The sequence below is a fragment of the Grosmannia clavigera genome (assembly GCF_000143105.1).
Source record: "Grosmannia clavigera kw1407 unplaced genomic scaffold GCSC_97, whole genome shotgun sequence".
NCBI classification, from domain to species: domain Eukaryota; kingdom Fungi; phylum Ascomycota; class Sordariomycetes; order Ophiostomatales; family Ophiostomataceae; genus Leptographium; species Leptographium clavigerum.
This window is the reverse complement of record NW_014040560.1, coordinates 230,157-254,351: the sequence shown is the minus strand read 5'-3', so window position 1 is coordinate 254,351 and position 24,195 is coordinate 230,157. Positions and strand designations below refer to the sequence as shown.

Here is a 24,195-nt window from a genome sequence, read left to right as displayed (position 1 = left end):
TCAGGAAGTCTTACAACAACTTCGATTTAAGGTTTTTTTTTGGATAGGAACTAGGCGCATTGCTTTGCCGATTTGTTTACCCCTTGTTCGGTGATGTGCGTGGGTGCGTACGAGGTCGTAAGACACGCGTAGATCCGGTGTTGGAACGCAGTCTTGTCAAGTTTGGCGGCCTGAACCCAGCACTGGAATGGATCGACCGCCACCATGGCAACTTGCCGGATGCGGTGTCAGGCTACATTCTGGAAACGGGGAGTTGAGATAGTGGTGGATGAAGAAGGTGAGGAACAAATGTGCACGCTAAGGGACTGAGATTAAGGTGGGCTCGTATTTTTGCATTAGGATCGAGTTGGGCCATTGGCAAGTGTCTTGGCGCGCGCGCGGAGTGGCGATTGCCGGAGGTGCTTGGGCATGAGCACGGGCGCATCTGTGCCGATCATGAGCACAGCTCGTCTGATGTGGGCAGTGTCGAGGTGCTGGTGGAAAGGAGCGAAACAGGCAAGTCTTGGGCACAAATATGGACGAGTGCCGGTACAAGGCACTCGTACAATCTTGAGATGCACGGGAGAGAAGGGTGTGGTGAGATGCGATAGGCCCGAGAAATGTGGGCCAGGGTAGCATAAGCGATAGTGGAGCGCTGTTGCGGTCATGATACGAGGAGAGTGCTGTGCGAGTAGTGGCGTGAAAGAGGAAGGAGCAAGTTGGCACAGCTATTACGAAGTACCGGTGCTTGTAAGTACCCCCCGTACGCCTGTATTGCGAGTACTCGTAGGTATCTTACTTGTACCGTCTGGGCTACGCTTGCTCGCACGGAGTATTACAAGAAACGAAAAAAGAAAGGCCCGGCAATCTTACGCGCATGGCCATTGCGTTCTCCTTCGAGACGTTCTGGTGTAGTTTGGAAAAAATAAAGAGGAAAAAGGCAGCCACGTTCCTAATTTGTCCGTGTCACACGTCCTTGCCCTTTTTCCCTCGTATCGTCCTTCTGCGACTTTTTCCAACTTTCTTCCCACTCCCCTCTCTTTTCGCCCTCTTGCCAGAGTCGATCTGGATTCAGTACGGAGTACAGTCGCCATCCGTCTGGCCGTCACCTGCAGCACCCCAAAAAGACCAGACGAAAGTAGTTTGTCCCAACGGCAGTCGTCGACGATATTCGCTCATCCGATGCAGTACATATTACTACGGATCGCAGGTTAATCTTTCCCGTCTGCTTGCACTGTCACCAATACGACCTCGTCACAGTCAGCGACCACTTTTATTTTTGGGTTTTCGCTCTCGGCTTACTGCCGACAAAGAGGGCATTCTTTTTGCAAAGCGTGCCGTTTCAGTGGCCCGGATTTTCTCCAGCTTTCTTATTTCCCTCCCTCTTTTTCAGTCTCCCCTCGATATTATTACTGCTCCGTTTCTCCATCGTCCGAGTCGCCCCCCTGGGCCTTCTTTTCAGGCCCACTCCACACTGTTTTGTCCTCCGACAAGACAGCAGCTGTGCTCAGCCACTCACTGACTAGACAAGGCGCCGCTTTTGTCTCCGAAAGCAGTCCCACCCACAGGGCCTTGCCCTCTCCCCTTTCCCCGTCACTCCCAGGCTTTTCTACGATACGATTCTCTTGACTCTGTGTCAACCCTGGGGACTGGCCGACCGGCTCTTGCGACCTAGCTCATAGGGTAAGTTGATTTCCATCCTGTCGTTGTGTAGCTGTTTCGTCTGCCATGCGCGCTGCTGTGTCACGGTGCCCTGTCTGTTTACAGCTGCGTCTGGCTGGTCTCACGGCCAATCGATTCGAGTCGATGCAGTTGATGCAGTGGGCTGCATGGGCGCCACGGCGGCGACGACACGGCGGCGCTTCACGGCGACGATGAGTCCAAAAGTCGTGTCTTCCGTCTTGCTACTGTATTTTTTACTGTATTTTTATTGTTTCCGTTTTGAAGCCAGCTTCAAGATCGAGCTTGCTAACATGGTCAGCATCAACTACCATCACAGACCCCCATCACCACGGCTGGTATTCAAACAGTTTGCAATGTCGGTCAACACGACAAACACAGCGGCGGCTGCGACTGCTTCTGCAGCTCCGTCGGTGGCAACATCGGCAGCAGCAGCAGTAGCGACGTCGGCAGACGCGGCAGCAACGACGGCGGCTGCTTCTACGGCGCCGGCAGCCACTGATACTGCTGCGACTACTTCGCCGTCTGCGGTAGCGACGGATCCAACGACGGCGCCAGCAGCGACATCCGCGCCTGCTGCTGCGACCCCTGCGGCACCAGACACGACGTCGGCTGCACCGGAAACGCCCACTCCGTCGACGACTCCGGCGGCTACAACGCCGACGACAACGCCAACGACGGAGCCGACGACAACGCCAACGACGGCGCCAACGACTGAGCCAACGACTGAGCCAACGACGGAGCCAACAACTGCGCCGACAACAGAAGCGACGACAAGTGTGGCGCCGGTAGAAACAACAGCAGCATCGACTCCGCAGGTGATCACGGAGGTGACGACGTCGGCCACGACTACGATACCCCCAACGGCAGAGTCTACGGAGCAGGCAGTAACGACATCGGTGCCGGCGGCAACGTCGGAGCAGGGAGGGGTGCCGACGACGATTGTGACGACGGCGGCCACAGGCAGTGCCGGGACGAGCACGATTGTGAAGACGGTGACGACGACGTCGAAGGGGGCAACGACGACGGGCAAGACGACGTCGACGCTCAGCAGCACGTCGAGCGGGGCGACAGTTGTGGCAACGCACTCGTCCAGCGGCAAGCTCTCGAACGGGGGGCGGATTGCGGTGGCGGTGGTGGTACCGATTGCGGGCGTGGCGCTTTTGGTGTTGGCAGGGATCTTTCTCTGGCGGCGGCGACGACAGCGCAAGGAGGCAGAGGAGCAACGGCGCAAGGAGGTGGAGGACTACACGTTCAACCCGAACGGCGACCCGGACTTGGCGGCACGAGCAGCAGGCGGGGCAGTCGGAGCGGCCGGTTACGAGATGGTGCAGGAGGAAGCGGGCTCTTCGGGCTACCGTGGCTGGGGCTCGACGACGCTGGGCGGAAGGGGACGGAAGGCGTCGACGACAATGTCTGGAGGTGCTGGCGGGGCGACATATTCGGACGCGACGTCGCCGACGGCAGTCGGGCCAGGAGAACGGCGATCGGGCGAGCTGGAAGCCGAAGGCGGCGCCTACAGTCCGGAGGGCGAGATTCTGGGAGCGATGGGGCCGGCAGCATCGGGAAACCGGGGTGGCGACGTGCAGCGCGGCGCCTCGAACGCGTCGTCGTCCTACAGCGCGGCTGCACGGTCGGAAGGATCGGCCGACCTGGGCTACAGCGATGCGGCCTATTACAACCAGTACGGCAGCAACAATCCGTATGCAGACGGACAGTACAATGGGCCTCCACGGCCGGCCGAGCTGGGCGGTCCTCCGGTCATCCGTGACAATCCGGCACGACGGAATACGCGGATAGAAAGCCCGTCACACTATCCACAGCAGACGAACCTGTCGCAGAATTTCTGATCGTCCTTGGTTGGCACCTGTTTCGGTAGATTGGATCTTTGCTCTTTGGATCTTTGCTCTTTGGCTCTTTGGTTCTTTGGTTCTTCGGTTCTTCGGTTCTTCTTGGTCTACAGCGCTCACGGCCAGGGTTGCATTGGACTGTCCAGGCGTCTTGTCTTTGGTCTGCTCGCTTTGAGCCGCGTTTACTTGCTTTCTCCTCTTCCCGACTCGGAGGGGACTAATCGACTCGACCTAATCTACAATTGTATCGTTACGCGCTCCTGCTGTTGGACAGGCCGCGCATTGTTGGCTGGCTGGCAGCTGTATTTGTTCTATAGGCAAGGTAGAAAAGTGAAGGAGAATATACATGTACCATTTCGCCCGTCTCTACAGCCGGCTGGCCAAGGCAGTCTCGGAGCGGTAGCCGTAGCCCTCGCTGAGGTGGACGCGGTCCCACCAGAAGCGGCACTGCTCGAGCTCAAAGGCCGAGAGGCGACGCATGGCGGCCGGGATGCCTGGTTTGGCCTGGGGGCCGCCGTGGCGGCATTCGGACGGCACGCGCTCGTCGTTGCCGTGGCCAAAGACCATGATGGTCTTGGTCTTGGCGCTGTTGCCGGCGAGAGGCGAGACAAAGGGGGTCCAGTGTGGAAGAGGGTTGTGATGGTGTTTTTGGCGTCGATGTGTCCGGACCTCGTCTTCCTCGTGCTCGTGCTCGTGCTCGTCCTCCTTGTCGTCTTCCACGTTCGGATCGCCCACCGGACTGGCAATGAACCGCACCCAAGCCGCGTGCATGGCCTCGGACACGCGCTGCAGCCCGGGCCTGTAGGCGAGCAGGGCATCCTCATGGGCCACCACGGCCGCATGGTCGCCATGGTTGGCCGTGTCGAGGGCGGTTGCGCGGGCTGCGAACTCGTACACGTACACGGGCGCCGAGCCAGACGATCCTTGGCCGGCGCCGAGCGAGAGCTGGTGGGCCGTCTGCAGGACCGGGCAGATGTAGGCATAGTGAGCGTAAGCGGCCTGGAGCCGGGGCCACTGGCGGCCGGTGATGCCGGGTGGTAGCCGCCGAGCGTCCGTCTCGTGGTGGCCGGCCGTCGGGTCCGGGTAGAGATGACAGAGCAGGTCCATATCGGCCTGGTCGAGGCCGGGGATGAGGTTGGCGAAGAAGGCCCGGAAGTCGGCATCCGTGTCGGCATGGACACCGTCACGCGGCACAAAGGCGGTACCCTCGTGCGTGTTGAAGCCGGTGAGGACGGGCATGGACGCGCGTCCATGAGCCTGGGCTCGTCGCTGTCGCCAACCGTCGACCGGACTGCAACGGATGTAGGGGGAGGCGCAGGCCGGCGGCCCTAGCAGCCCGTCGACGACCGGCTGGAAAGGCCAGGTCACGCCGGCGAGCGAGCGCGCAAAGACCGCTCGGCTGGCCCGCACCACTGCTGCTGCTGACAGCCCGCGCAGCGCGTCGATGATGGCCCGCGGCGGCGGCACCAACACGTCGTCGTCCAGCACGGCTGCCTCGACCAGAAAGGCACGCAGCTGTGCGCGTGGCCGAGGATGGTCGGGCGCCATGACGGCACGCGCGGTCGGCGCGCCCGATTCGAGGATCGCCTTGTGGAAGGGTGCTCGACCGGGGGGGTAGTGAAGCAAGTGGTGGCCGATCTGCGTTGTCAGTGGATTGAAGAAAGAAAAAAAGAAAGAAAAAAAGAAAGAAAGAAAGAAGAAAGAGACGAAAGTAAATATCATCACCATCACATCACCACACACTCACTCACCGAATGTGCCCCTGCGCTGAGTCCCATTACCGTCACGTTTCCCGCGTCTCCGCCAAAGAAGCTGATGTTGGCCTGTACCCAGCCAAAGAGTGCCTGCTGGTCGAGCAGGCCGAGATTGAGCGGCGCGTTGTTGTCGTCGTGGTCGCCGTCGTGCGGTTCCTTGTCGTCGCCGTCGCCGTCCCGCTCGGACCACCAGCCGAGAAAGCCGAGCGCGCCGACGCGGTAGTTGAAGCTGACAGCCACCAGGTCGACGGCCGCATGGCCGACAAAGCTGGCCAGATCGCGCTCGGCACCACAGCCGCTGTTGAACGCGCCGCCGTGCACGTAGATCACCACCGGAAGGAGACTATGATTGTGGTGATGATGATGCGGGGGATGGTTGTGGTGGTTGTTGTCGCGATGATTGTTGTCGTGATGATTTTCGTGGCTTTCGTACTTTTTCTCGCCATCCATTTCATCCTTCCTTCTCCCTCGACCCCGCGCCCCCTCGCTCACATACACGTTCGCGTTCAGACAGTCCTCGCTCTCGGCCACGTCGCTTCGCCCACCCGCTCCCACACAGCGCGCCCCAAACCAGGTCGCGTCGTGCACTCGCCCATCGTCACCTTTGCCGGCTTCGTCGACCGCCAGCGCCACTGGCGCCCGGAACCGGTTTCGCCCCGCCGTCGTCTGCGCATACGGAATCCCCAGAAAGGCCTCCACCGGTCGCGGCAGCTGAGCCTGTGCTTCGTGGCCCCCGCTGCCCCCTCTGACGCCCTCCGCCACCCCTTGGCCCACCGTCAGCACGAGGCCCTCATATGTTCCTTGCGGCAGTCGCACGCGTGGCCGTAACCGAGTCGACGACGACGACGACAACCTGGACGACGACAACATCGACACCGACGACGACGACCTCATCTCCTTTGTGTTCTTGTGTCGCACCATTGTCACGTCTTGATGCTTGTTGACCGACCTTCCAAAAACAGGCTGCCAACGGACATGTCACTTCACAACAATAATAATACAATAATACACGCTTACATAAAGCATGTGCTTCCAAAAATAATACTAATAAATGCAGTACTCCGTAGCCAGCCACTCCAACCTCTTCTTGCCCCTGCATCGGCATCGTCCCACCAGAAACACCCCCAAAACATTACAGTCTCTTACACTGCGCAAAAAACACTCGCTCGTAACCATAACTGTCCACTTTCACCACTCACGATCCAATCGTCATCAGCTTCTTCGCACGCTGCTTCTGCTTCTCTGCCCACTCCCGGCTGAGAATCCTCGACCGCTCTGCTGCCTCTTGCCGCGCCTGTTTCGCTATCGCCTCGCGCTCTCGCTTCTCCTGGTCCCGGTCCACCGAAAGGTAGTTGTCTCGGTGGTAGATGTCCTTGCCCCGAAGCTTCTGCTGCTGCACCTCTTCCGCCGACACCGAGCTTCGCTTCCCGCTCATGCTGCACGTCGACGACGATGTCGCCCGGCTGGCACGCGACTCCACCGACTGAGTCTCCACGTTGGACACTCGCCCGCGACCCGTTGCTTGCTGCATCGACCGCCCCGGCGATGCTGTCGACACCGAGAGCCGCTTCGATCCGCCCACACTAAGCCCCCCACCCGCAGATCCGCTCTCTCCGATCATCGACATCCTATTTGTTCGTGCTCGGCTGGCCACCGTCTCGCGTGGCTGTGAGCTCGGCGTCGTGCTCATGCGCATCGGCCGCGCTTTGAACTCCCGTCGCTTCTTCTCCTCCTCTTCTTGCCGCCTGATCTTCGCTTCGTGCTCCTCCCGCTTGCGACGAGAGATCGCCTCGCCCGGGAGCTCAAATGCTGGGATCGTCGGCGGCTTGACCGAGCGTCTTCGTCGTGGTGTCTGCACCGGCGTCGCTGTTGGTGCGACAATCCCGTTCCCCGACAGCGCCGCCGACATACGCTTCTCGCGCTGCTCCTTGAGCCGCCGCGCCACCGCCTCGCCCGGTAGCTCAAATGTCGATACCGTCGGCGGCTTGCTGGACTTCATCGGCGGCTTCGGCGGCAGCAGACTGGCCGGCCGCGTTATGCTCATCCGCTTGATGCCACTTCCTGGTCCCGTCCCGGTCTCGGCTGGGCCGCCTTGCTTCTTTGCCTGGCTCGGTGCCACCCCCGGCTTGCGGGTCGATGACGTCCGCGTCATCCCTGCCGTCGCCTTCAGCTCCGCCCGTACTCCGCCCGCTTTCGCAACCACAACCTTTCTCGTACTGCCACTTCTGCCCACTGCTGCCACACGAGCCGCCTTGTCATCGTCCGGCTTCTCCGGCGACGGGACGTGCTCGACCCGCACTAGGCTATGCACAGCCTCAAACTCGTCCTCAAGACGGTCCAGCTCTTCGATCGTGTCTTCGATGCGCGACACTGAGCTGGCTGGCGACCGTGTGGCCGAACGGGACCGGTCTGCAGAACCGGCCTCAAATCCATCACCCAGCATCAGCGGCGTGACTTGGGACCGGCTTCTGCCTGCACGAACCCCCGCTGGCGCCGTACGCTCAGGGGTCAAAAATGTATCCACCATCGGGATTGCTTCTCCTGCCGATGCCGTCTGGCTCACTGATACCGTCTGCGACTGCGATGAGCCTGTCTGATCGCCTCTCAGCACCTCGTCTCCCAGAGGTGTAGCCACGAGCGTGTATGTGTTGATCGTGCGGTGCTGTCCTGCCAGGTCGCTGCCGGCTCGCGCTCTATTCTGCAGCAGGTTGCAGCCGAAACGAATCTGTCGATCTTCGCTGCCGCTGTCTGCCGCACCGGGAACGGAGCAGCTTCGGTTAGGCTTCTTGTCGTCGGGGCCTTTAGCTAGGCCTACGTCGTTGCAGGGCAGTGATAGCACCCACTCGAACTCCCTGACTTCGTGCTTTTCTATTGCCTGTTGAAAGTCTAGATTCTTAACGAGCGTTGCTTCTGATCGATGCTGGCACAAGTCTCCTGAAAAGCCGCAAGTTAGCCATCTATGATCCAGCCGCCGGGACAGCAAGACTGATGACACGGGCATCAAAACACAAGAGGACCAGCGATTCGCATGCCTCGCCCGCGCCCGCGCGGTGGGCTCGCTGCTGTCTAAGCTTGCGACAGTCTGTGGGCGTACCTGGGTTTGTAATATCCTTGTCCGACAGAAGGCACTTCTCCACAGAACGATTGGCAATTCTTCTGGAATTGTTCAGGTGAAAGTTTTCCAAATCTTCGGCCAGAGATTCCGGTGTGACGTTGCTAGCTGAATGCTTGTCTGATGCGATGCACTTGTCAAGTGGTGTAGTGATACTTTCAGCTTGAACGTTCAGGCTGGCGTGGCCGTTTAGATTTCCAAAAACAGACCGGCTATCGTTGCAGCTCGTTGCGTTGACAGATGACGTCGGAGAGTGAGCACAACTGGCAGGACCACCATCGTCGTGGGCCAGAGGGTGGTCGACATACGAATATTCGTATTTGCCGGACGGGGCTTGTTGACCCATATTGCGCGAAAGATGAGCCCGAGACGGTTGCTACCCCGTCTACTCCAGATGTGGAAACCGATACAACAGAAGGGGAGGAGTTCTAGTCTTCCAGGGGTTCCGTCTCCTCCAGGCGTAGATGAAAAAGGCCGACCGATAGGCTAGCAATGCTGGTTCGCCAAGATTAAGGCCAATGGACACGGACAGGCCAGGCGAAAATGAAGGGGTGGACCAGACCGACGTGGAGGTGAGCAGGGAGCAGATTTGGTTGTAGACCAGGGGTAGCCCTTTCTGATCGGGTGCAATCTCGCGGGAAAAAATGGACAGGGCGCAAATTTGATACAAGGGGTTACAAACGGCGATACTGAAAACGATCACGATGCAATTGTGCTTCGCGTCACGCCTGGTTTGTGATGATAAGAGAGAAGTTGTGTTTGTCTTGCCATGGTGCAAAATATTGCTGACAAGAGCTGCTGGTTGTCTTTGTTGCTTGGCTCGTTTGTTTGTTTACAGGACGCAGTCGCGCCTTCCGCAATCTTTGTACTATGTGAGACTATCTTTACCCCCCTCCCGCGCCTTCCATTAGTCGCGTCACAGGTTTAAGGAGGCGCATACTCCGTAGCCCGTCATATCCTGTGTGATGAGTTGCATAGTGAATCAGGATCCCGAAAAATCCGAAGAGGCATGTAAGAAATAAGTAGAATAATAAAAATGAGGCCAAGTACGAGCATAACACGTGGAATCGATGGATGAGACCGGGGCATGCATACGGGCCTGCGAGCAGGGCAATAACGGAGTAAGAAGAACGTTTGCTTTGCATGACAGAGCTTGCATTTGCTACCTTGTCATTTCCTTTCCATGTACTATGTACGCTGTATTTCATGCGAGATATGGGATATTACTGAACTTCCGCTGTCTTACATCGACGTGTTCCGTACTTATGTAGTAGCTATGATGACTAAGGAACGCGTCCCGCGCGACACCACTCGCGCTTGTCGGCAAAGCTGGTGTGATACTACCCCACTATCAGTTATGGGTGGATCCGGCTCAATAGACCCTCGCAATTCTAGGACTTTGCTTTCACTTATGGCGCATTCGCAGTGCGTCAACCACCAAGTGTGTTTCAGAGCAACATGGCGTCGTTGTCTGTTGCTCCCATGTCCGGCAAGGGCCTGTCCAATGTCCCAAGAGACAGGAAGTTGCGTAACCCGTGAAATGTCCGTCATGTTGCATGTCCTGTCTATGCGCCTTCCTGCTCGTCAGAAATGATCCCAGCCTCGGCTGCTTGTGCTTGGAGCGAGGGAGCATGTTCGGTCGGAATGCGGACGAGCATTTGTGGAAGTGCAATCGTATCCTCGGACTCGGTGGCGCGAGGAAGTTTTGCTACAGCATATGAGCGACGGTACCAACATAAGCACGTGGTGACACACAGTCAGATCAATACATACTCGTTGCCATATTGATTGCCCTCAATACATTGTTCCAGTTGGCCATGACTACTGCGATCGCTGCAAATCCGGCCAGTCAGTTCATCAATTGCTGCAAGAACGAAAATAGCCCCGGTTGTTCACAAGATCCAGCCTCGCACCTTCTGTGCCATCAGAGAGCGTCGAGAGCTTGTTCTCGAGAGCCTCCATTTGCGAAGCGACTGCAGCGCTTAGGTCCCGCAACTGCTTCAGATTCTCGAGCTCCTCCTTCTTCTCGTTGACACGTGTCTGCAGCGATACGCTTGCCGACATCCCTGCAGCGTTCAGGTTGTCGGACGCAGAGGCTTGTCGATAATGTCCCGAAGACATTGCCCGCGGATTGAAGGCCATGGCTGTCGTGTACATACAACTGTGAGCATATTTGTTCGTGCAAGAGGCTCACATCCGAGCATTCGAATTAAGCGTTGCTATGCGGGGCCGTGAACTGTGGCTTGCATCCCAGCCACATTACAGCCCAACCGTTAGGAGCAAGCTGCCGGGCCAACCTCTGCCCCAAAATAATTCTGGTAAACAAGCCATCCCATATCGGGGTCAACGTCAAAATCATCCACCCAATGACCAGAGGACCTTGAAAAAATCGGTCTCTCCTTGCCTCGTCAATTCGCAGACAGACTAGCACACCATCTAACCGGCGATCACGTCCCGAGTCTCAGCATTCTCCCCCGACGGTCCATCGTTTCCCGTCGACCACCCGCTTCCGAATATCGTCACCGCTGTTTACTCACTATGAAGGATGGCGAGACTGAACGAGCCCCCAGCGCCGGCAGATAGCCTCGACGCACGTACGTAGCACATCTGTCTTTCTTGCGGGAAACCACCTCTGCCACCCGGTTAACATGATCCAGTTCGACGACGATTCCTACGCCAAAACAGGGACATCGCCCGCATCAACTCGAACCAGTCTCTTCGCATCCGGGGTCTGGAGAACGAATGCGCGCGTCTTCTGTCGGAGAACCTCAACCTCCGCGGCCAGGTTCTGCACATGGAGAAGGAGCTGGATGAGCACAGTTCACGACGGGCCAATGATCATGCGCTGCAGTTGAAGGAGAAGATGGAGGTGCATCTCATCGAGTTGGGAGCCCTTCTCGCCGGTTTTGGACTCGAGCCTCCGACGAAGAAGCAGTCGCCCTCTAGACAGCGACGGGAAGGCGGGCCGCCACGGAAGTCGTTGCAGCTGCAGAAGAGGCCACCACAGCTTTCGCCAAGTGAGGCCGAGTCCTTGGCAGCACAGGAAGGCAGGCTGGCCCCTATATACGAAACCAAAACATATCCCCGTCAGACATTAAAGTATGTGCACAGCCCCCCAACCAGCAGCGGAGAAGCGAGCCGTGGACACTGACCGCCTGATTGCTTAGTCGGGAGGAGATTCTCGCCATGCATGCGGATGCCGTTGACGCCACCAATTCCCCTGAGTTGGGACCACCTCCAATTTCACGGCTGATCCGCGACGAGTCCAGGCGATCGATGCCATCTCCCAGCAAGGCCGCCTCCCCCGAGGCAGCGCCGGTGGGGGCAGACAGCAGAGACAGAACGACAGCTTCTCCCTCTCCCGTTCCGTCGGTCGAATGTGGTGCAGAGATATTGTCGCTGCCAACACCAGATCCACCGCGAATGACGCCAGCCGTGGGCAATCCAGGGATGCAGTTGCCAGAGATGGACAAGAAGCTTCAGCCGCTACGAGGCAAGGCCGCCAACCGAAAGCTGGTCGACTCATCTACCGGATCTGACCTGACCGCCTCGAGATCCATTCCAGCCAACGAGAGCAATGCTGTACAGGTTCAAAGGGTCGGGTCGAAGAGAAAGTTTGCGGTGAGCGACGAGAACGCGGCGGTTCGGGGCATGAAGGCCAACAGCAACGACAAGACCACGAACTTGGAAAAGGGCCAGCTGGAGAACAACCTACCGATACGCGAGCTGAAGAATCCGAAGGGCATAAGAGACCTCGCCAGCAGCCGCAGAGGCCAGACCGACAGCAATGGCGAGGGCAAGGGAAGGTCTGGAGCCAGAAAACCTCTCGCCACCAAGAGCACCAACGATGATATCTCCTCGCCACGGAAACGTTCAAACGAAGACATGGCGGCATGCAAAAGCAGTATCAACACAGACGCGAACAAGATTGGTGCAACAGCTGGACGGATGAGAGACCGGGTAAAGATGTCTGTCATGCTGGACAGCCCAGATCTGCAACCACCTGTTGTGGTAGAGATCAAGGTGGACGATGTGGCCGATGGGAAAGAGGACAGCCTTGATATGCCATCTGCTGCAGCCTTGGGCCTGGAGAACATGAGGCCGCTTTCCCCGTCTTCCCAGAGCGATTCGATGTGTCCCAATACGCCACCATCTGCGTCGTCTATGCTCTTATCCGAAAAGCCAACTTCTGCATCGGCTGGGGGTCGGGATACACCACCGCCACTAGATATATCGTCGCAGGGCGAAGTGTCCCGCCCTAGTAGACGAGCACGTGCTTCTGTGAGCTATGCAGAACCGAATCTACGCGACAAAATGCGGCGGCCGACCAAGGAGCTTCTCGATGCTGTGGCTGGAGAGGGTCGATATGTTCAACGACAGGGTCATCAAGGTCCGGGTGAGATTGAGGGAGGAAAGCAGCTGTTCCCGATGCCAGTATTAGCTGCCGACACGCCAGTGAAACTGGAGATGGATCCTCCTGCGACCGAACAGCAGCAAGAAGGGCCGCAGCCGGTGCCCCTACGGGCAATCATCACAGACAGAAGGAAGCGAGCCCCATTGGCCGGTGTACGAGAGGTCGAGAGCAAGCAAGCCGAACCGTCTGCCATGGCTGAGCTTGGCCACGAGCCCGATCCCTACGAGTTCATGATATCCTCATCGCCCCAGTCTCGGTCTATCGAGTCAGGTGCAGTGGCGACAGAGGAGTCGCGGTCGTCAAAGGGAGCCCGACGGTCCTCTGCCGCTGTTATTCGCGATGACGCCTCGGCTGCAGCAGAACGCAGTGCAAGGACGTCGGCAACACGGAAGCGAGCGTCGATGGTGGCACCAAAAAAGGCGTGCATGCTGAGTGGCGATGACGATGAAGACGACCCTGCAGATTCGTCATATGAGCCTCAAGTCAGCAACGGCGAAGGTGAGGCCTTGGGCACCGAAGGGCAGACCCTATCGACAAGGGACAGAATCTCAAGACGGAGAAGCATGATGTTATGATGGGATGGGCGGCTAATTTCTGGACCTGCTGGGGAGTAGCGGTTGTGCCGGGGTCTTATGCGTAAATATAGATGATGTGCTCTGTTTACTCTGACGAAGCGTTTGCGTATTCTTTTCAAGATATCCTACTTGTCGTTCTCTTGGTCCCTTTCTTTTGTCGTCTCGAATAAAACCCGATTCTCGACTATTTCAGACGCCTTTGTGCACGGCACTGCAAGGCTCCTTATCGTGACAAATGCATACAGTCGGTGCAATACGCAAGCATGCACGGAACAAAACGACAAGGAATTAAAATGGGCCGCGGCCATTTTTAAGTATATACAGATATGAATGAGCTCGGTAGTCGTTCGTCGGCACTGCTCACTAGGCCGGACCGATAGGCTCGACCGGCTTTGTGTACGTCACCTTTTCGACAGCGACGTTTTCGACGCCGGCAGCGTCCTTGCGGAGCTGGTAGACGTACAGCGTGAGGGAGATTCCTTGGACCTGGGAAGGAGTCAGCAGGGGCAGAAACGCACGGGAGGCAACGTGGAGGAGACGTACATCCATGAGGCAGAAACTGGGCACGATCTCGTCCTCTTCCTTGGTGCTGTCGCCACCCCAGCCAAAGAAGGAGGCGCCGGTGGCGCTGCCGGGATTGATGAAGAACTTGTCCATGTACTCGAAGCACTCAAACTTGTGGGTGCCGCCCCAGCAGAGGACGTCGACGTCGAGCCGGTTAGCTTCAGCCAGCAGCAGATCCGGCTCGTTGCTGACGAGCGTGTAGCCCTCGAGAAAGCCGATCCGCATGGCACCATGGGTGACGACTTGGGCTAGCGGCAGGGCCGTGGCCTCGACGTCGAAGCGGCCCTTGACGATCTTGAGATCAGGCGTGATCGCGCGCAGGTACTCGTACGTGCGCTTGTCCGTCAGGTTACCCAGACAGAGCGTCTGGCCGATCTTGCCGGGAGCCAGCAGCTTCTTGAACTGGTTCGGGCGTGAGCGAGGGCCGAGAGCCGCGTACGGAGAACGAGAGACGACAAACCTTGGGCGGAATATCCAGAGCACGGTCTGGAATATGCAGGTCGCCGATGACGAGGATGAGAAAAGCCATGGCTGCGCAGCTCGCCGGTTCCGTGGCCCTAGAATCAACAGCACCGCCCGAGACCTCTCTCTCGACGAGCAGCTCGGGAGAAAAAAGACAGGCGAGGAAGGAGAATGTGGCGCGGGACTGCGAGGAGCCGGGGGGGCAAGAACGGCGCGGCCGGGCGTAGGCAATCCGTAGAGCACAATTGCTCTGTCAAGGCGCGATCAGAGTAGACGAGGTGGGTTGCGTTGCGCTTCGTCGTCGCTTGTTGCCGTTGTGGATTGCACCAACGTCAGATACAGACTCCGCCACAAGCCGCTCGCACTGGCAGATTTAGCGGTGGCTGGTATTCCCAGGGAGCTTCAGCCACAGTCCGCCACTGCTGTTTGGGGGGGAAAGCGCAGCGAGTCTTTTTACATGGGAAAAAGGTGGCCCAGCACAGGGCCCTGGGGGGATATCTCGGAGAAGGGCGTTCGGAGGTCTAGGGTGGAAAAAAAGAAGACAAACTACGGAGTATGTCGACGCGGCGTCCTCCGTCTCCTCTTTGTTTCCCCGTCCGGCGTCGCCAACAGGAAGCCCTCAGACAATGATTGAGTAATATAAACACCCCTAGAGCCACAAATCCCCCTTTCCGGCAGCATCGGTCCACCGCCTTAACCTGTTGCTTCCAGGCGGCAGCCAGGATACTATTTCTTTTTAAAGTGCCCGACCGCTGCTCTCCGGCTCTCGTTTTTTCTCCTCTGGCCCGCCATGAAGCCCTTTGCCCGCCTGTATCGCCCTCCCTCTGTGCCGCGAAGCACCAACCCGCAGAGGATTTCCTTTAGTGCTTCAGCGGCTACCGGCGGTCAGTGTGCGGGATTACTAAGGCGTACAGGCGCTGGCACAGCCAACATGGCCCCTCCTCGGTCTATGACCGACACAAGCCCCTCGGCCAGGCTGGCTGGAATTGCCCGACACCTATTAGCCGCCTCCTCTTCTCCGCACCCCATTCCCGCAGCGTCTTCTCACCCATCAACACCGTCTCGCCACCAGCTTCATACTGCCTCCGCCGCCACACCACCATCCACCATGTCGTCCCAGCCAGAACACTCCACGCTGCTCATCCCGGGCCCCATTGAGTTTGACGATGCCGTCCTGCAGTCGATGAGCCACTACAGGTAGGATCACGAGGTGTGCCAATGGGCGGGGAGACTCTAGCAGGCCCCAGCTAACAATGGCTTTTTTTGCTTCGTGTCCAGCGAGAGCCATGTTGGCCCCGCTTTCGTCTCAACCTTTGGCGACGTCCTTGCCAACCTGCGCAAGCTCTTCCAAAACACGGACCCGACAGCGCAGCCGTTTGTGCTCTCGGGCTCGGGCACGCTGGGCTGGGATCTCGCTGCTGCCAACCTCGTCGAGCCGGGCGAGGCTGTGTTGGTGTTGGGCACGGGCTACTTCAGCGACGGCTTTGCCGACTGTCTCCGCATCTACGGCGCCGACGTCACCGAGCTCAAGGCCCCCGTCGGCAGCCGTCCCCAGCTGGCCGAGATCGAGGCCGCCCTCAAGGCCCGCTCCTACAAGGCCATCACGGTCACCCACGTCGACACATCGACTGGCGTTCTGAGCGAGCTGCGCGACCTGTCGGCACTCGTGCACCGCGTGTCTCCCGACACCCTGGTGCTCGTCGACGGCGTCTGCTCTGTCGCCTGCGAGGAGATCGCCTTTGACGAATGGAAGCTCGACGGCGTCGTTACCGCCAGCCAGAAGGCCATTGGCGTGCCGGCCGGCCTGTCCATCTCTCTCTTCAGCGGCCGCGCCATCAAGGCCCTGGAGAGCCGCAAGGAGCCGCCGAGGGCCTACTTTGCCTCCATGAAGAACTGGCTTCCGAGTAAGTCCTACTTCTCCCAGCCGGGCTCTGTCCTCTGTTCTCTGTCCTTTTGCTAACAAGTCTTCCCCGCCAGTCATGAGGAACTACGAGGCCAAGAAGGCATCCTACTTTGCCACGCCGTCGCCCCAGCTCGTCCACGCGCTGGACACGGCACTGAAGCAGATCCTCTCGGTCCCCCTTGCCGAGCGCTTTGCCAAGCACAAGGCCGCGTCCGACAAGATCAAGGCCCACATTGCAGAGCTGGGCCTCAAGCAGGTGGCTGAGAACCCCGACTACCAGGCGCACGGAATGACTGCCATCTACCTGCCTGAGACGGTCACGCAGGCACAGATTCTGCCCAGTCTGGCCAAGCAGAAGGTGGTGTTTGCTGGCGGCATCCACAAGGAGATCGCGTCCAAGTACATTCGCTTTGGCCACATGGGTGTCAGCGTGGTAAGTTCTTGGCCGTCCCAATCATCGCATCGACCTACACGGCAGCTAACTTGCATCGCAGCTCCAACCCGAGAGAGGCGACATCGACCGCGCCCTCAAGGCCCTCGACACCGGGCTTGCCGAGTTTGGATACCAGAAGGCGTAATGCATCCATAGAATAAAAAGCCGGTTTATTTCTCCCGAGCGAAGCCGATATTATGGCAACGCCCAGTTGATGGCCTGCACTCGGGCGTCTGTTAAGCTGACTACAAGCTAACTCAACTCGTCACAGACGCTTCGTGTCGGCGGGTTGCCATTAGTGACAGAAACGTATGTATGTAAAACCGTACTCGTAACGGCTCTGCACGGTCTATCTGTACTACTCGTACTTTTGCTGGTAGGCGGGAAACGGTCAAATAAATCTCCGATCCACTCCCCATGGCAATGGATCGCCTTGCCTGCAGGACACACCTGGCAGCCCCGCCGTTGTGATTACAAAGGTATTTCGTACCGTACGTCGTAGTCGACAGCCCCAAGTCGGCGCCTCGCGGTAAGGCCATTCGGGCGGCCCTTGCTTGTTGCTGTAACTACCACGACCCCGCCACCTTACTTTTCCTTCCATCGCCCTTTCCCATATCGATCCTCCGTCCTCTCTTCAACAATTCACTATACCACTGATTCTCTGCAACCAAAAGGCGGCTCTCTTCTTTTCTTCCCGATAAAAAAAGTTACGATAACCGACGGAAACGCCAAGTTGCCCAGACGTGAAAAGAACCCGCACTGGTCCTCACTTCACTGCCTCCTCCTCCTCTGCCATATTCCCTGCTCCTCTGCTCCGTATTCCTCTGATTTTTATTCCACCGCGTTTCTGCCAGCGACCCCGCTGCCTTCCGAAAATCCACTCCTATCGTCTGCTGCTCCGTGTTTGTCAAATTCCCACTCTCTCTTCCGAGATTTTTTTTTCCCTCTCCCTCGCCCGGATCACCGTATCCTTCGCATCGTGCTTTTCTCTGCCGCTCGCCCCCGTGACTTTCGCGGCCTGGACCTCATTTGCACGGCGTATAGAGAGCTCTAGCTGCCGTCGTGCATTCTGCCTCTTTTGGCTCTCAAGCTGAAGCTCCTGTAAAACATCACACGGCCCCCCTCCTCCATCATGGCACCCACAGTGCCGGAGCTGGACGCTGTCGTGCGTGCCTTTTACGAAGGCCGCGGCGAACAGGTTCGTCTTTGACCCTGCTCTTTGCCCCTCCCCCTCCTTCCCCGGAACCGTGCCCGAGCTGACAGCTGCCGGTCCTCGCCCCGGTCTCTAGCAAAAAGCAGCCGAAAGTGCTCTGAACCAGTTCAAGGAAGATCCTGACGCCTGGCTCATTGTCGACCAAATTCTCTCCGAAGCAACGTACCCGCAGACCAAGTTTCTAGCCTTGCAGGTCCTTGACCATGTCATTATGACAAGATGGAAGGTTCTTCCCCGCGACCAGTGCCAAGGTACGTGGTGATGTGAACATGCCAATATGCTGTCGGCTTGGAGACTAGACATCCGTCCGACCTTGTAGCTTGCTGACCCGCCATTCCAGGCATCCGAAACTTCGTCGTCCAGTTCATCATCCAATGTTCCAGCTCTGAAGAATTGCTCCGAGAGCAAAAGACCCTGCTGAACAAGCTCAACCTCGTCCTAATCTCCGTCCTCAAGCAGGAATGGCCCCACAACTGGCCGACCTTTATAAACGAGATCATCACGGCTTGCCACTCGAGCTTGTCGATTTGCGAAAACAACATGATCATCTTGCGGCTGCTGTCCGAGGAAGTCTTTGACTACTCTGCCGAGCAGATGACGTCCACGAAAACGCGCAACCTGAAGACCACCATGTGCGCGGAGTTCTCGCAGATCTTCCAGCTCTGCTCGGAGATCCTGAACACCGCCACGCAGCCGAGCCTGGTCAAGGCGACGCTCGAAACCCTGCTGCGGTTTTGCAACTGGATCCCGCTCGGTTACATCTTTGAGACGCCGCTCATTGATACCCTCCGCACCCGCTTTCTTGAAGTGCCCGAGTTTCGCAACGTCACCCTGCAGTGCCTGACGGAGATCGGTGGACTGCAGACCTCTGGCCCCGGTCAAGTGAGCAACTACGACGAGCAGCTTATCAAGATGTTCACCGAGGTCCTTACCACCATCGCCAACATCATCCCCTTGTCGATGGACCTCAAGACCACCTACCCTCAGAGCAACTCGCGGGACCAGGAGTTTGTCCAAAATCTGGCTCTGTTCCTCGGCAACTTCTTCACGATGCACCTAAGCGTATGTTCCGTTTTTACCCTGTCTCTGGCCTTGCAACCGTTTTACTGACCTCGCGTCTTCAAACGCACAGCTTATCGAGAACTTGCCAAACCGCGACTTTCTCACCCACGCCCATTTTTACCTCATCCGCATCTCGCAGATTGACGACCGGGAAATCTTCAAGATTTGCCTGGACTACTGGCTCAAGCTGGTCCAGGAGCTCTACGAGGAGATGCAGTCTTTGCCTATCACAGACGCTAACCCGCTCCTCGCCATGGGCACTCTGACGTCGAACGGGGCACCAAATCCAACATTGCTCAACAATTACCCTCTAAGAAAGCACAAGTACAAGGAGATTCTCTCCAATCTCCGCATCGTCATGATCGAGAAGATGGTTCGCCCCGAGGAAGTGCTCATTGTGGAGAACGACGAGGGTGAGATCGTTCGCGAGTTTGTCAAGGAGAGTGATACCGTGCAGCTGTACAAGACGATCCGCGAATGCCTTGTCTACCTCACCCATCTCGACGTTGTGGACACGGAGCAAATCATGACCGAGAAGCTGGCCCGCCAGGTGGACGGCTCCGAATGGTCTTGGCACAACTGCAACGTGCTTTGCTGGGCCATCGGCTCCATCTCTCTGGCGATGAACGAAGAAACAGAGAAGCGGTTCCTGGTCACCGTCATCAAGGATCTGTTGGGACTTACCGAAATGAAACGCGGTAAAGACAATAAGGCAGTTGTGGCCAGCAACATCATGTACATTGTTGGACAATACCCCCGCTTCTTAAAAGCTCACTGGAAGTTCCTCAAAACCGTCGTCAATAAGTTGTTTGAGTTTATGCACGAATCTCACGAAGGCAAGTACCCCCCCATCAACGACACACCTGTTTTTACCGTCGGGCGCCAGCTAACTTTTGTTCCCATACTAGGTGTGCAGGACATGGCTTGCGATACTTTCATCAAGATTGCAAAGCAGTGCCGTCGTCATTTTGTCGCACTGCAGCCGAGCGAACACGAGCCATTCATCGACGAAATTGTGCAGAACCTCCAAGCCGTCACCTGCGACCTCAGCCCACAGCAGGTACACACCTTCTACGAAGCGTGTGGCTACATGGTCTCTGCCCAGGGCAACCGAAGCCAGCAGGAACGCCTGCTGGCAGATCTCATGGCGCCTCCCAATCTTGCTTGGGATGCGATCATCAAGTCCGCCACAGCCGATCCGTCGATTCTGCAGGACTCCGACACTATTAAGATCATTGGCAACATCATGAAGACGAATGTTGCCGCCTGCACGTCGGTCGGCCCGTACTTCTACCCCCAGATCGGGCGGATCTATCTCGACATGCTCCAGATGTATCGTGCCACGAGCCAGCTCATCTCTGAAGCTGTTTCGCGCGAAGGTAAGGGAACAATCTGTACCTTGTGACTATAGCATATATTAATACCGCCTGCAGGCGAAATCGCGACAAAGATGCCCAAGGTCCGGGGGCTGCGGACGATCAAGAAGGAGATCCTGAAGCTGATCGAGGTCTTTGTCGACAAGGCTGAGGATCTACAGTCGGTACGGACGCAGATGGTGCCACAGCTGCTAGACTCGGTGCTTGTGGACTACAACCGCAACGTACCCGGTGCCCGTGACGCAGAAGTGCTGAAGGCCATGGCCGCTATTATAACGAAGCTTGGCGGTCTGATGGAAGACCAAGTGCCGACTATCATGGAGAACGTGTTTGAATGCACGCTCGAGATGATCAACAAGGACTTCTCCGAGTTCCCGGAGCACCGTGTCGAATTCTTCAACCTGCTACGGGCTATCAACCTGCAGTGTTTCCCCGCTCTTCTGAAGCTCGACAACCGGCAATTCAAGTTTGTGATTGATGCATGCCTGTGGGCGAGCAAACACGACAACCGGGACGTGGAGGCTGCTGGACTGGGCATGTGCTTGGAGCTCATCAACAACGTGGCAGAGAAGACGGACACGGCTACTTCGAACGCGTTCTTCAATCAGTTCTTCATTCTCATCCTCCAGGACGTGTTCTACGTCCTCACCGACACGGACCACAAGGCCGGGTTCAAGACACAGACGGCACTTTTGGTACGGATGTTTTACTGTATTGCGCCGGCAGATGGAAGCGCGCCCAAGATCCAGGGCCCTGTCTACCAACCCGACCAAGCCCAGCCAGGCACGAGCAACAAGGAGTTTCTTGCTAACTACGTCGGAAATCTTTTGCAAAATGCCTTTACCAACCTGCAAGCGTGAGTTTGCCTAGTGGCCGGGTTGTCGTATATGTTGAAAAAAGCTAACGGACATCACCCCAGATCGCAAATCCAGTCTTTTGTCGAAAGCCTCTTCATGCTCAACACCCAGCACGACAAGTTCCGGCTGAGCCTGCGCGACTTCCTCATTTCTCTCAGAGAATTCTCGGGCGACAACGCAGAGCTGTATCTGGCTGAGAAGGAGCAGCAAGAGCACGACGCGAAGCAGGCCGACCTCGAGCGCCGGTCCAAGGTGTCTGGTCTTCTCAAGCCGTCGGAGCTGGAGCAGGACGACGAGCTGTGACTTTCTGAGGAATTGAGAACAGAATACGCACCGGTCTACCATACAGACAAGCCAACTAATACGGCGAAGGGGGCCGAGGCGACCGGTAGCAACAGAGACACGGGCAAGGATGCCCAGCACGACTTTGACGCTTGGAAACTGTATGGCCTTTAATGACAGGGGTGAAGGCGAATGCCAGGTGCATCTGAGTGTCCGTCTGTCATGTATCGACCACATGTTTGCTCTTGCTTGCCGCATTCACTGCCTTTCTATTTCATTTTTTTCCTACAGCCCGATATGTTCATGGGACGATACCAATAGACGGCCGAGAAAAGACGGGAAGTACGATTATGGCGGTAGCCCACGGTGGATGGGGGCTTCAAAAACGCAATGTTATAAAACAGCCAAAGCTTGAAAAAAATTGGAAATCAAGAAAAAGAAAGAAAAAACAGCCACAAGAATGCAAATACATACGTACCCCTGACCCCATCCGGGTATCGATAAGAACGGTCAGCTGCACTTGTGAAATGCCAGTAAAAGGGGTATCTGCGCAAGGAAGCAGAGGCCAGGAGGCTGGGACGTAGAAGTATGGCACCGGTATGTTTCGAGAACTCATCGGGTTCCACCCGTATTGTTCTAGCGACCTGAAAACAGGGGAGCTGGGGTTGCTTCTCCGTGCACACGTGGACGACGACGGAATGCGGAAGAGTAGCTCGCGTCAGACGCGCAGCAAGGTGTCTCTCGATCGGTCATTCCCGGGCCTCTTCCAACCACTTTGGGCTCGACGTTTTCTTTTTCAAGCTTACAATCCAGGTGGCTGCGAAATTCATCGCATCTGAAATGCTCCTTACGATAAGCTATAATCAGCGGAAGGAATGGTGAGCGCGCTGCGTGAAGTAGGGAAGCATGCATCCGCGTCTCTCCTTGCTTTTGCTGTCTCTTGCGTCCCGCCTCCTGCTTCCCGCCTCTTGTGCGGCACCAGTTCTGTGCTTTCGACTCCTTGTCCCGCGCAGTGATTTATCTCCTCCTGTGGAAAAGCGAGAAGTGAAAAGCTTTACAGGCAACTTTTAGAGCAGTATATTTGGAGGGAAAATAGTAACAAGTGGAAAAAGAAATACGGGGAACAGGCTACGGAGTACCGAGTATTGCTGAGATGATCGCCCATCTGCTGCACAGCATGCGAATCAGCCGCAGCAGCAAGTAAGCAGCTGACAACCAGGCAAACTACCATGGATTCTGTTAGTCATGAAAGTGGCAGTTCTTTTTCCCTATCCCTGCTAGCTGCCTCGCGGCCGGAAAATACGAAAATATTGAAAGAGCAGTGGGTTTTATGTAAACTACTATGTATGTATGGTCCGGAGGTCCCTATAAGCAACCAGGCCAAAAGAAAACGACTGGCATGTATATCTACTGTTAGCATCTTATTTGGACGCAAGGGGCTAGCTAAACTAGTAAAACACGTACGCCGTAAAGAGCGTGCATCGCTGGTGGGCCCATGGTTGTACATCAGTACTTATACTCTGTACGGAGTACACAGTATGCTCTCTGAAGTCGGGCCATTCCCAAGGCTGAGGAAATACGGCTAGGCAGAGGGATGAGTGGGAGGAGAAAAAGGTCTTATGCAGGTACGAGTGCGCATGGCCGAGGAGCCCGTAAAAAGGCAAAAAGGCTGGCTGGCCGGCTTCGGTTGCTCCCACCATTCTGGGCGGACGAGGGGGGTGTGGAGGAGGGGGTTGGCAGCCCGTCATTCTGCTCATTCTCTGCCCTTTCGCGCGTCGACTCACGACACCGCACTTTGGAGGCAAATGGGGTAAGTCGCCGGTGGGGCACCACGTACATACGCCGTAGTAACAAAGCAGGCCCCGCCGTGGAGGTGGAGACTGCTCAGCTAATCGGAAGGCGACCTGGGCAGCCAAATGGAGGGCAGAGATCGGAAAGAAGGGTATAAAAACGGGTTAAAAAAAAAACTAGTACAGAAGACAGGGAAGTGCCAACGCAAGAGACAGCAGGAGAGACCCGCACTTTGAGGTGGCGGGATCTAACTGGACGGACCGTTTCCCAAGGGGAAAGGGCGACTGAGTGGGTGGAAGGATTTCTCGGTAAGGGGAGGCTACGGCACAAGCAAAAGACGAAAGACCTGGCAGAAAAGATAAGGCCGAAAGAAGAAAAGAAAAGAAAAAGGCAAAAAGACGCAAGGCGGGCGTGAGGGCCTAGAAAAATAAGGGGGGAAGAAAAGCAGGCCTCTCAAGATGGCGTCTCTACCGCCACTTGACCGTTGGGAGGACGCTTGCCGAAGCAGGAACGGCAGGCAGTTGATGGTAACAGCGGCAGAGAGCATGGCAAGAACGACCGAACGGCTCGTCCGCAAAGATATGCTACATACATGGCACGGCTATTTGATCGAGCGGGAAAAAAAAACAGCAGCAACCAGTATATTAAGTGACTCAGACGCACCAGGTTTCTCTCGTCGTCTGCCCTCTATTCTCCCGCACAACGGCCCCCATAGTGTTCCTATTCGCCTGCCCTGCATGCACGCACAGTCACTCATTTCCTGTGTCGTTTGTCGGTCACGATCTCTGTTTGCTGTCGGTCCTTGCATCTGCCCCTTGTTATCAACGCCGCCATACCGTCTTTTCGTCCTGCGCTCTTTTTCTACTTTTGCCCAACAGGAGACGGCGG

General features: G+C 57.0%; 7 protein-coding genes across 7 annotated transcripts; 4 read left to right on the top strand and 3 right to left on the bottom strand.

Moving 5' to 3' along the window:
• Window positions 1-1,952: 1,952 nt before the first annotated feature.
• CMQ_4303 (uncharacterized protein) lies at window positions 1,953-3,509 on the top strand (the record flags this gene model as incomplete). The annotated part of the gene is made up of 1 exon (XM_014312459.1): window positions 1,953-3,509. The coding sequence occupies one exon, from the start codon at window positions 1,953-1,955 to the stop codon at window positions 3,507-3,509; it is 1,557 nt and encodes a 518-aa protein (XP_014167934.1).
• Window positions 3,510-3,875: 366 nt separating this feature from the next.
• CMQ_4555 (carboxylesterase family protein) lies at window positions 3,876-8,721 on the bottom strand (the record flags this gene model as incomplete). The annotated part of the gene is made up of 4 exons (XM_014312711.1): window positions 3,876-5,147; window positions 5,261-6,212; window positions 6,463-8,197; window positions 8,358-8,721. 4 exons carry the CDS (start codon window positions 8,719-8,721, stop codon window positions 3,876-3,878), a joined length of 4,323 nt encoding a protein of 1,440 aa, XP_014168186.1.
• Window positions 8,722-9,940: 1,219 nt separating this feature from the next.
• Window positions 9,941-10,517, bottom strand: CMQ_4651 (dash complex subunit; the record flags this gene model as incomplete). The annotated part of the gene is made up of 3 exons (XM_014312807.1): window positions 9,941-10,083; window positions 10,149-10,208; window positions 10,289-10,517. 3 exons carry the CDS (start codon window positions 10,515-10,517, stop codon window positions 9,941-9,943), a joined length of 432 nt encoding a protein of 143 aa, XP_014168282.1.
• Window positions 10,518-10,920: 403 nt separating this feature from the next.
• Window positions 10,921-13,364, top strand: CMQ_4809 (shugoshin family protein; the record flags this gene model as incomplete). Its single annotated transcript, XM_014312965.1, has 3 exons — window positions 10,921-10,969; window positions 11,033-11,474; window positions 11,543-13,364. The coding sequence occupies 3 exons, from the start codon at window positions 10,921-10,923 to the stop codon at window positions 13,362-13,364; spliced, it is 2,313 nt and encodes a 770-aa protein (XP_014168440.1).
• A 363-nt stretch (window positions 13,365-13,727) lies between these two features.
• On the bottom strand, window positions 13,728-14,457 carry CMQ_4728 (vacuolar protein sorting; the record flags this gene model as incomplete). The annotated part of the gene is made up of 3 exons (XM_014312884.1): window positions 13,728-13,850; window positions 13,908-14,330; window positions 14,389-14,457. The coding sequence occupies 3 exons, from the start codon at window positions 14,455-14,457 to the stop codon at window positions 13,728-13,730; spliced, it is 615 nt and encodes a 204-aa protein (XP_014168359.1).
• Window positions 14,458-15,180: 723 nt separating this feature from the next.
• CMQ_4906 (aminotransferase class 5) lies at window positions 15,181-16,871 on the top strand (the record flags this gene model as incomplete). Its single annotated transcript, XM_014313062.1, has 4 exons — window positions 15,181-15,587; window positions 15,669-16,294; window positions 16,368-16,726; window positions 16,788-16,871. 4 exons carry the CDS (start codon window positions 15,181-15,183, stop codon window positions 16,869-16,871), a joined length of 1,476 nt encoding a protein of 491 aa, XP_014168537.1.
• Window positions 16,872-17,858: 987 nt separating this feature from the next.
• On the top strand, window positions 17,859-21,537 carry CMQ_4584 (exportin; the record flags this gene model as incomplete). The annotated part of the gene is made up of 6 exons (XM_014312740.1): window positions 17,859-17,924; window positions 18,016-18,190; window positions 18,280-19,001; window positions 19,072-20,380; window positions 20,435-21,233; window positions 21,297-21,537. 6 exons carry the CDS (start codon window positions 17,859-17,861, stop codon window positions 21,535-21,537), a joined length of 3,312 nt encoding a protein of 1,103 aa, XP_014168215.1.
• Window positions 21,538-24,195: the final 2,658 nt, after the last annotated feature.